General features: G+C 39.3%; 1 protein-coding gene across 10 annotated transcripts in view; it reads left to right on the top strand.

The window, feature by feature from the left end:
* The first annotated feature begins 4 nt into the window (after positions 1-4).
* The window catches only part of ASIP (agouti signaling protein), a 94,970-nt gene continuing 83,122 nt past the window's right edge, over positions 5-11,852 (top strand). For 4 of the 10 annotated variants that reach the window (XR_001514013.1, XR_001514009.1, XR_001514014.1 and 1 more), the window contains exons 1-4: positions 21-97; positions 1,015-1,081; positions 1,326-1,448; positions 8,051-8,122. Coding sequence is in view for 4 of the 10 variants with exons in the window: in XM_006764584.2 (XP_006764647.1) it covers positions 8,097-8,122 (26 nt within the window). In the remaining 6 variants the exon portion in view is untranslated. Of the gene's footprint in view, positions 158-832; positions 857-1,014; positions 1,082-1,325; positions 1,449-7,670; positions 7,825-8,050; positions 8,123-11,852 lie in introns of those variants that run through there. The other 6 variants (XM_006764584.2, XM_015564489.1, XR_001514012.1 and 3 more) reach the window with 5 other exon arrangements.

The following is an 11,852-nucleotide window of genomic DNA, read 5'->3' as shown; positions in this document are numbered from 1 at the left end:
CGGGACTTGTAGTCCTCTTAGAGGAGGCGGGCAATTGCGCGGCGGCCTCGGAGCGACCCCTGCGTATGCGTGACGTCTGAGTAAGACTTCCGGGAAGGTTCGGATTTGCTGTGGTGACTTTTCCTTCAAATCCTTTCGCGGAGGAGAGCGTCTGCTTGTACAGTGAATTCAGGGTCCTTTCCCCTGGGTTAGGGTGAGGGGTAAAACAGTAATGTGGACCGTTGGGGCTTTAATTTTCCTATTACCTGTACCGTGTCCCTTTGGGGTGTTTTAGTGTTTGAGGAATTCTAAATTGGAGCTGGAGGTACTCACCTCACGAGGGGGTTTTACTTCATGGGAAATTTAACCTAACATGTTGGATTTCAACTCGGGAGGTCGCAAACCTAAGAGAAAAGACGTACCCAGAGGAGAAACGGCCTGGCCAGAGGCGGACGGTCGGGAACCTCAAACACTTGTTTATGAAGTCTCTGCATGAACGCGCTGGGTGCATCATGAAGATCCCTTGAGGCATAGTAGCATCTACCCTTTAGGGAGCTCTCGCTCTGTTAATGTCCTCCACCAAAGACCGCCGCGAACGCCCCTATGGCTGAACAAAGTTGGGTTTGTTTCCTGCAAGGGGAGACAGCATGAGGAACAGTGGGCATCTCGTAAAGAGGGTGCTGAGCACTAGCTAGATTGGCTCAGTGGTTAGAGCGTGGCCTGTGTCCCAGAGGGTCCCGGGTTTGATATCGGTCAAGGGCTGGTACCTCGGTTGCAGGCTCTTCCCCAGGCCGGAGGCAACCAATCTATGTGTTTCTCTCACATAAATGTTTCTCTGTCTTTCCCTCTTCCACTCTCAATGGAAAAATATCCTCAGGTGAGGATTAACAAACAGAACTAAAAAAAAAGAAAAAAAGGTGCTGAAAGAATGTACAGGATTTGGCTTGTGTTAGGTAATTCCCTGTTTGGGAAATGCTGGTATGATTAGCAAATTATCTTGATCAATTTTGTGAAAAGATTTATTTTCCTTTACAGCATGGTACCAGGCATGACCTCCTTAAACCGGCTACGTGCAAGACTTTCTTCAGAGATTTCCCCAAAGGTAGTAATTTTTTCCCCAGGAAAAGCCAAAATTCCCTGAGGTGTTGGCAAGTCACAAAGCAATGGAAGCTAACTAAGCTTTTCCAGGAGATAGATCTTACTTAGACTAAGCTAATAGGAACATCAACACAAATCATTTGTGTTTTTCTAACCTCTTTCATCTAGGAATCGCTGCAAAACATAAGCATTTATTAATTTCTTCCCGTAATGATGAGTTAAATCATTGTGATTTTCTTGTTTTATAGACACAGAAGCCAAGTTATGAAGTGCACAAAAATTAGTGAGAAATCCAGAAACAGACTACTGGAATCTTTACTCTGGGCCATTCTTGATGCTCAGCCCCACCCCAGATCTCCAGCTGCCCAATAGTAAGCTAAGGGTTATAAGTCTTCAATTGTAAACTAACTTTTGTATTTTCATAGTCTTTAAAATATTCCATAGTCTTTTCACTTGACCCATAACATAGCAGGCCTATAGGGGCTGTGACTTAAAATAGTTATAGTACTTGAACTACAACTCAGATCTCTTAAGTCTTAGTCCAGTACTCTTTCTACTTGGTAAGCAAGTCTATACATCCTTGTAATTAATATTTAACTCACAGAAACCTTAATTAAATAGAGATTCTAATCTGCATAGAAATCCAGACCTATTCAACCCTTTTGATCCATGAGCACCTAATTATATGAGGCCTTTAAGAGTTAGCTTTGGTGAGAGACAAAAAAAAAAAAAAGCAAGTCATTGAGATATTAATGAAAAGCACTGGTAACTCTGAAATTGAACTTATCTTTGGGTTCATGTAGTAGAAAGTATAGTGAGGATCCCCCAAAGAAGTCTTGAATAGTTATCCTTTGAGAACTAAACTAGTAGGAATGAATTCTTAACTAGTCATATGTAGAAATGATTTCTGAGAAAATGTGTCACTGAGGAGATGTAGGAATCAGCATTTCTAATCTAGTTGACTAGGTTATATATATACTCTAATGAAAATACTATCTCCAAATACTGTCATTATGTCAGTGATTACCAAATCCATATTTTCAAACCAAACCTTTCAATCTCACATATTCAAGTGCCTACTTCTCTACTTATCTACATTTGCATGTTGAGATCTCAAAGTTTCTGTATTTAAAACTCTGGGTATTTCCTCTTGCAAGTCTTCTTCATCTCAAGGGCACTGCCTGCCCAGTTGCTTAAGTCAGAAACCCAGGAGTTAACTTGAGTCCTTCCTTTTCCTCACCCTCATTCAGTTCATTATCAAATCTTGATTCTGTGTTCAAAATAAAAATCAAATCCAACCATTTCTATCTCCAATGCCACTAGCCTAGTCCAGGTGATTTTTTCATCTCTCTCTTGGCTATTATAACATTCTCTTGCCCCTTTCCTTCATTACACCACAATTAATTTATTGGTCAGTTGTTTAGTGGTGATTTTCATAATCTCACTTCACTACTGGAATGTATGTAAATTCCTTGAGGATAGGTACAAGCTGTCTTGTTCAGTCTGATATTCCCAACATGTAACAAAGCCTAGTATCATCACAGGCACTTAGATACTTGGTAAATATTTGTTGAATTACTGGAAAAAAATCCAGTAGTGCCCCAAATTTTAACATGATTGCTTACAGTAATATAGTTGAAGTTGGAGCCTTCATTTAGTCATGTATAGTAAAAATGACTGAAGCTAACATAATTAAAATTAGTTGTAATCCAATATGTCTGAAAGTATGTGTTAGAATTGAAATGGTTCACCTGGAACCCAGTAAGGGAGGAATCTGCCAGGATTTGGCCATGTTTTTTCATTCAGCCGTGTTCAGGACTGAGAAATTATAAACCCAAAGAACATTGTTAAGATATTTATTAACATAAATAATTTCTTAGGCTTCACCTGGTTCCTGAATAAAATCATCCACCTCTCTTTTTTTCTCATCATTCACCAAACAACATTTTAATTACCAACTTAGAGTCCCTGGTACCTTTATATCGGGAAGGAAATCCTCTGGACAGCAAACACAAATATATATATTTTGTTAATCTTCACCTAAGGATATTTTTCCCATTGCTTTACAGAGAACTTGGAAGGGAGGGATGGGGGCGGGGGGAAGAGAGAGAGATGACTGGTTGGCTGCCTCCTGTGCATACTCCAACTGAATCTGCAACCCAGGTACATGCCCTTGATCCGGAATCAAACCCAAGACCTTTTGGTGCCAGGGTCAACTCTCTAACCATTTAGCAACACTGGCCAAGGTTCAAACACAAATATTTTAGTCACTGAAAAAATATTTTAAACTCTAGAATGTAACTCTGTGAGGGCAGGGAATGGTTAATCGCAGCTGTGTCCCTAGAACAGGGGTGGACAAACTTTTTGACTCGAGGGCCACAATGGGTTCTTAAACTGGACCAGGAGGGCCGGAACAAAAGCATGGATGGAGTGTTTGTGTGAACTAATATAAATTCAAAGTAAACATCATTACATAAAAGGGTATGGTCTTTTTTTTCAATAGTTTTATTCATTTCAAATGGGCCGGATCTGGCCCGCAGGCCATAGTTTGCCCACGGCTGCCCTAGAACCTAGAATAATGCTTAACACAAAGGTTCTTTATAGGTGTTTGATAAATGAACGTATATTAGTAAATTAGGATTATACTTTATACCACATTCTTTTATGAATTAGATATTGTGAGTCAGTCCTCAAGTATATTTCCATGCTAGATGCATTAGGAAAATCAGGTTTCTTGTCTTATAGGCCAAATAGGAGATCCTGAACTCCAGCAGAATCTGTGAGACCCTATCTGGTTAACTAACTGACATCCTTCTCTGATTTTACGGTCTTGGCTTTTTGTAACGTCAGTTCATTCTCCATCTGGCCTGCAGTTTCCTTTAAAAAGTCAATCATTCTGTTCCTCTGCCTAAAAATCAGTTATTTATCTGTTACTTTTAGAATAAAACTATCCACAGTCTGCCTCTCCAGTGCTTCTCAGCACTGTACTCTCTACCTTTCTTAACACTCCCCATCATATATTCTAAGTTCCAGCTACTAAATCTCCTGAACATGCTGGTCCCCTGGCTGAAATGTCTGTCCCTTCTCTTCCCATCTGATGAACTTCTGCCACCCTTTAAGATCCAGCTTAGATGTTACTTAAAGAAGCCTATAACTTACTTAGTTTGTGTTGGGGGGGAAAGCTAATCATTTCAACTTGTCTTCTTTCATTACTCAACTAGAGGCCTGGTGCACGAAATTCATGTGGGGTTGGTGGTGGTGGTCCCTCAGCCCGGTCTGCACTCTCTCCAATCTGGGACCCCTTGGGGGATGTCCAGCTGCCACAGGGATGGGGCCTAAACTGGCAGTTGGACATCTTTCTTGCAATCTGGACCGCTGGCTCCTAACCGCTTGCCTGCCTGCCTGTCTGATTGCCCCTAACCACTCTACCTGCCAGCCTGATTGCCCCCTAACTGGTCCCCTGCCAGCCTGGTCACCCCTAACTGTCCAGAAGGAAGTTGGACGTCCAGAAGATGTCCGGTCGGCCCGGTCTAATTAGCATATTACCCTTTTGTTAGTGTAGATTATAGCCCTTATCATATATTATAGCTACCTTTGAGATCCTGGAGGGCAGAATTCTGTGCCTTACTCATCTTTCTTTGCTTCCCCAGTGCCTAGCACATGTTTGTGAATGTAAGAACCCATATGGGTGATAGATGAAAGCTAAATACTAACTTGTAACAGCCTTATCTTCTTAAATGTAGTCTCCTTCCCAAGGGAGAATGGCAAACTTCCTAGCTATATTCCATTTGAAAAAATTGGGCATGGATATAGTCTGGAAAAAATGTGCTTTACATACTCCTTTTATGATTCACTGTAAAATGAGGTGATAATAGTCTTATTGATAGATTAGTAGGCTCTTAGGAAGCAGTGATTCAATTTTGAGGACATTATACTAAGTGAAATAAGACAGTCACAAAAAGACAACTTTATGTATGATTTCACTTATATGAGGTATCTATAGTAATCACTCTCATAGAAACAGAAAGTAGAATGGTGGTTGCCAGAGTTGGGGGGAGAAGAGGATGGGCAGTTAGTGTTTAATGAGTATAGAGCTTTAGTTTTGCAAGAAGATAAAGTTTTGGAGAGTGGTTGCATGAATAATATGGATGTACTTAACACTACTGAACTGTACACTTAAAAATGGTAAAATTGCTCGACTGGTAGTAGGGGGCATGCAGGAGGCAGCTGATCAATGGTTCTCTTGTTTTTATTTTTCCAATTTTTTATTCTAATGGCCAACATGCAGACAGTCCACTTCAAAGTGCCTCCATGGCCATGTGTGCAAACTGAGGCTCAGCCTTCTTGGCTTGGCCAGAAGCCCATAGAGCCTGGAGGACTGTCACGTTGCTTTATGAATGACAAAAGAAATATAATTGTGAGAAACTAGTGTTCACCAAAATAAAGCACTATCTACACTGCCAGCCAGATTAGCTAGGTGTATGAAGCTGCAGTGAAATCAATAACCAAAAAATTCTAAGACTTGTTAAGGGGCCTTTACAAAACAGGCTCCCTGGGAAAACCCAGTAGGCTAACTACCCAGGCTTGAAAGTGAAGAAACAAAATCACACTGGAAATAAATCAATATGGAAATTTTCTCTGAGAACAACTAGGAGAGTTTTGGTCCTGAGATATCTGAAGGCAGTCAAATATATGGGGGGTCTCTATGCACCCCAACAAGATCAATGATTCTCTCTAATCATTGATGTTTCTATCTCCCTCTCCCTTCGTCTCTGAAATTAAAAAAAAAAATTTTTAAATGGTTAAGATGGTAACTTTCATGTCATACGTTTTTACCACAATAAAAAAGTTAATGTGTAAAAAAAAAAGGGGGCGGGGGTGGGGAGAGAAAGAAAAAAGATCCAGCACACCGGGTACATACTCAGTACCTTGGATTGTTACTACTCATTGCCCATCTTTCTGCCTTGCTCTTGAGAGACTTAGTAACCCCCAATCTCATCACAGTGTTTAGAATTTATTAGGAGCCCCATAAATGTTGAAAGAATGCATTGAATAATACTTGACATAAAAAAATTAATTTCCTCCTCTTCTTTTGGATAATTTAAACCAGTGATGGCGAACCTTTTGAGCTCGGCGTGTCAGCATTTTGAAAAACCCTAACTTAACTCTGGTGCCATGTCACATATAGAAATTTTTTGATATTTGCAACCATAGTAAAACAAAGACTTATATTTTTTATATTTATTTTATATATTTAAATGCCATTTAACAAAGAAAAATCAAACAAAAAAATGAGTTTGCGTGTCACCTCTGACACGCGTGTCATAGGTTCGCCATCACTGATTTAAACCCTTCCTTTTAAAATTGCTCTTTAAGGCCTTTTCTAATCAGCCAGCCTACTATAATTTTATCCTTCTCTGTCTTCATGTAATACTTATCATTTTGACTATGTTATCTTGCATCATTATTTATTTTTAAATGCACATATCCTTTCTTTTCAGCTAGATTATAAAATCCTTGAAGGCAAGGACTGTGTACTGTTGCCTCCTACAGTGTATTATTAAATCTAGTAGCATCTTAATGCTTTAAACTGTTGGTGATGTTACCCAGGTTTACTTAGTGTTTTGGCATCTCTACAGAAGGCTTCAAAACTCTTAAGAAAACCACAATGAGATACTGCCCTTCACATCCATTAGGAGGGCTATTAGAACAAAAACATAAAGTAGGAAATGATAAGTGCTAGCAAGAATGTGGAGAAATTAGAATCCTTGTGCACTGTTGGTGGAAGTGTAAAATGGTGCAGCCACTATGTATGGCTGATCCTCCTAACAGTATGGTGGTTCCTCAAAAAGTTAAAAATAGAATTACCATATGAATTAGCAATTCCAATTCTAAGTATATATCCAAAAGAATTGAAATCAGGGTCTTTAAGAGATATTTGTACACCCATGTTATTAGCAGCATTATTCACAGTAGTCAAGAGGTAGAAGCAACTCATATTTGGTCATAGATGAATACTTCTATGTTATGTGTATTTAACCAAAATCTTGTTTTTAAAAGCACTGAATGGGGAGTCAAAAGATCAAGGTGGAGTTCTTGGTTGTTTCTTCATGGCTGATGAATCTTGACCAGGTCACTTTTTTTTTCTTCTCATGCCTTAGTTTCTTCATCTTTTTTTTTTTAAATATATTTTATTGATTTTTTACAGAGAGGAAGGGAGAGAGATAGAGAGTTAGAAACATCGATGAGAGAGAAACATCGATCAGCTGCCTCCTGCACATCTCCTACTGGGGATGTGCCCGCAACCAAGGTACATGCCCTTGACCGGAATCGAACCTGGGACCTTTCAGTCCACAGGCCAACGCTCTATCCACTGAGCCAAACCGGTTTCGGCCTAGTTTCTTCATCTTTAAACAGAATAATAAAGCCTGTCCAGCTTCTGGGTTTTTTTGTGTGTGTGAGCTTCGAATAGAAGAGATAGCAACAATCAAAAACTTTTAAGATAATTTTTTTGAATATTGTTTTTCCAGTATTCCAGTGTCTCTGATATTTTTTAATATTCATTATAAGTTTCGCGTCTTATTTTGTAACAGAATACTTTTAAAGATGTCTCAGCAATAACCTGTTACCACTTCAAAGGACATATGTATGCTGAACTCTTTCAATTTGAACTGCTCACCTTATAATTTGGTCCCAAGAAAGCAGCAAGTAAACACCCTTTTTGAGGACTATTGATGACCTAAGATGGTAATTACTAATGTGGTTTAGCATTAATTGAGGAAATACAAGCTCAGGATTTTCATGTGAGCATAAGAAAACTGATCCCAACTTGTTAGAATAAGGGGAAGAATTAATATCTGCTGAGTATGTACTAAGAGTCAGGCCCTACAGCAGATGTGTTGCATGCATTACCTCATTTACTCCTCACAACAGTCTTGTCAGGTTAATAATATTATACTCATTTTATAAACAGGAAATTGAAGCTCAGAGAGGTGAAGTCACCCAGGATCACACAATGAATGACGGAGATGGAATTCGAGTCCAGGTCTGTGTGACTCTGAAGCTCATACTCTTTCTATTCTCTTACACTGCCTCTCAAAATATATTTGACTCTGCCTATTGTAATAGAGTTAATGATAAATGATATATATTGATGTATATTAGTACATTTATATCAATTATCTTACTTGGTCATTACAAATAAGATAGGCTGTGTAGGGATGATTACCACCATGTTAATAATGGAGAAACATAAAGTCAGAAAATTTAACTTACCTAACATCAACCAACCAAGAAATGATAATAGTAGGACTTGAAAACAGGTACTGGAATTCCCTGACCTAGGCTGTTTCCACATAAGCCTCATGAAAGTGGAATTTTACCTCTGAACTTTCTGGTTCTGACACTTTTTTTTTTTTAATCTTCACCAGAGGATATTTTTCCATTGATTTTTAGAGAGAGGGAAAGACAGAGAAAAATATCGATGTGAGAAAAACACATCAATTGGTTCAGTCATTCAACCCCAAACATGGACTTGGCTTTTGTTGTTTCAGGTTTTTCAAAATGGAAATTTATATTATTTTTCTGGCATAAAGGAAATAAATAAATCCTCATTAAAAATGAAACAATGCAGAAATAAAAAATGCAAGCCATCTAAAAATTTTTAAAATATATTTTTATTGATTTCAGAGAGGAAGGGAGAGGGAGAGAGAAATAGAAACATCAATGATGAGAATCATTGGTCAGCTGCCCCCTGCTGGGGATTGAGCCCACAACTAAGGCATGTGCCCTTGACTGAAATCGAACCTGGAAGCCTTCAGTCCGCAGGGCAATGCTCTATTCACTGAGCCAGAACGGATAGAACCAAAAATTTTTATTAGGCATATACAAATACACACATGTTTTTACAAGACTGAAGAACTTAGCCAAAATGTCCTACTTCTGCAAAGAAGGTAAGTTTAGCAGAGAGAAAAAAGATGGGGCAAGGTGTAACCAGGAAGTCTAGTGCAAGAGTGCTGGGGAGCAAAATTCCTCTTTTAGTGAGGTTGAAGGAAAGGGGTAGAACAGATAGAGTTTAGGGGAGTTAACTACTAGAGGGTTCTGTTTTGTTCTTTTAAAAAATATATATATTTTTTAAAAGAACAACACAGAACCCTCTAGTAGTTAACTCCCCTAAACTCTATCTGTTCTACCATATTTTTTTATTGATTTTTTACAGAGAGGAAGGGAGAAGGATAGAGTGTTAGAAACAGCGATGAGAGAGAAACATCGATCAGCTGCCTCCTCCACCCCCCCTACTGGGGATGTGCCCGCAACCAAGGTACATGCCCTTGACCGGAATCGAACCTGGGACCCTTCAGTCCGCAGGCCAATGCTCTATCCACCGAGCCAAACCAGCTAGGGCTGTTTTGTTCTTAAAAGTAGGAGGCAGCCCGGCCAGCATGGCTCAGTGGTTGAGCATTGACCTATACATATTTTTAAAAGTAGGAGTCAGCCCTAGCTGGTTCTGCTCAGTGGTTAGAGCCTTGGCCTCTGGACCGAAGGGTCTAGGGTTCAATTCCCAGTCAAGGGCACATATCTGGGTTGCAGGTTTTTTCCCTGCCCCCAGTAAGGCCCTGTGCAGGAGGCAGCCAGTTGATGTATCTCTTACATCAATGTTCCTCTCTCTTTCCCACTCCCTCCTTCCCTCCCTGTCACTCTCTCTGAAAAAGTAATGGAAAAAATGTCCTCTAGTGAGGACTAACCAAAAGGTTAAAAAAAGTAGGAGGCAGATTGGGTGGGCAGGGTGCATGAAGAGAAAGGGAAAGGTGATATGAGGCATAACTACTCATATTCAAAATGATGCACTCCGATCCTCTGACGATTTTATCTGCTGAAGCCTTTAAATCAGAGTTGAAAAATTGGAGAAAATATATCCTAGTAGTCCTTTTCTTTTGCAAAAAACCATGTGCTCAGACTCTGGATGGACCCGTCTTAGATTCTGGGCATGGGATTTTCTCGGTAGGGGGAAACTGAATAAGGTGATATATCGGAGGGCAAAATGTGAAGAGGGCACAAAAGCAGGTGTTACATATTTCAGAAATACAGAGAAGGTAATTAAATTAGCCAAAACTTCTGTGTTTTCCTCAAATCCCAATTTGAACCTCACTGTGTATAGTGGCAGTGAATTAAATGTAATCTAAATATGTTCATTGACATATTTCTTGGAAATTTAATTACCTCTGGAGAGATCTACAGTGAACATATTCAGTCATTTTGGAAGGCAGTGGTGATTTCTCCAGGGGTGTTATTTTAAAATCAAAACAAGCCTGGCCAGTGTGGCTCAGTGGTAGAGCATTGACCTATGAACCAGGGTGTCACGGTTCAATTCCCAATCGGGGCACTTGCCTGTGTTGCAGGCTGGATCCCAGTAGGGGGTGTGCAAGATGCTCCCTCAGCATTGATGTTTCTATCTCCTCCCTCTTTGGAATCAATGAAAATGTTTTTTTAAAGTTTAATAACAAGCAACTATCTATAATGAAGAACATCTCCATTTCAAACTATCACTTGAAATGAACAGAGTATTTCTCAGAGTGTGGTCTGAAGAACAGTTGCTTGTGGGAGTTGGGATGTTAGGGATTAGGTGCAGGTGAGGATGGAGGAGTTTGTTAACATTGTAGTTTCTTGGATCCCATGTCTCTGGGGTGGGACCTGAAATCTAAATACTTGACAGATGCCCTGGCCTATGTGTTCACTGGTTAGGGTCACAGGTTTGATTCTCAGTCAAGGGCACATACCTGGGTTACAGGTTTGATCCCCTATCCTGGTCGGGGTGCATGCAGGGGGCAACCAATCAATGTGTCTCTCTCACATGGATGTTTCTCTCTGTCTTTCCCCCTCCCACTCTCTCTACAAAATCAATGGAAAAAATATCCTCTGGTGAGAATTAACAACAACAACGACAAAAATCAATGAAAAATATACCCTTGGGTGAGGATTAACAACAAAAATAAATAAAGAAATACTTTACAGATGTTCCAAGTGGGTTTTTAAAAGCTTTTATTACAAAAAATATCAATACTATACAAAAAATAGAGAAACTAGTGTCATGAATCTCACCGTACCCATCACACAGCTTTAACACCTCATGTTCTCTTCTGTATCTACTATAGCCCGTGCCACTGGATTATTATTAAATCAGTTCTATTATATATTATTATTTATCATATTGTTTCATCTGTAAATATTTTGGTTATTATCACTAAGTGATAAAAAACATAATCACAAACCATTATCATGCTAAATAAATTCTTGGTTACACAAAAGATCTGTCTACTTTAATCATTGAAAAATTATGAGGTTTTCAACAAAATGGACAACCTAGATGAAATGGACATATTCTTAGAAAAATACAGGCTCCCAAAACTCAACCAAGAAGAGTCAAAAAACCTGAATAGGTCAATAACTACTGAAGAAATTGAAACAGCAATCAAAAATCTTCCAGCAAACAAAAGCCCTGGTCGGGACAGTTTTACAGGGGAGTTCTACCAAGTATTCAAAGAAGAACTAAAACCTATCCTACTCAGACTATTCCAAAAAATTCAAGAGGAAGACACTCTTCCAAGCTATTTCTATGAGGCCAGCATTACCCTAATCCCCAACCCAGATAAAGACACCACAAAAAAGAGAACTATAGGCCAATATCCTTGATGAACATAGATGCTAAAATCCTCAACAAAATTCTAGCAAATTGGATCCAGCATTACATTAGAAAGATCATAAACTATCACCAAGTG

The sequence above is a fragment of the Myotis davidii genome, unplaced genomic scaffold, assembly GCF_000327345.1.
Source record: "Myotis davidii unplaced genomic scaffold, ASM32734v1 scaffold38, whole genome shotgun sequence".
NCBI lineage: Eukaryota > Metazoa > Chordata > Mammalia > Chiroptera > Vespertilionidae > Myotis > Myotis davidii.
The sequence above is the reverse complement of the archived record's forward strand: the minus strand, read 5'-3'. Positions and strand labels throughout refer to the sequence as shown.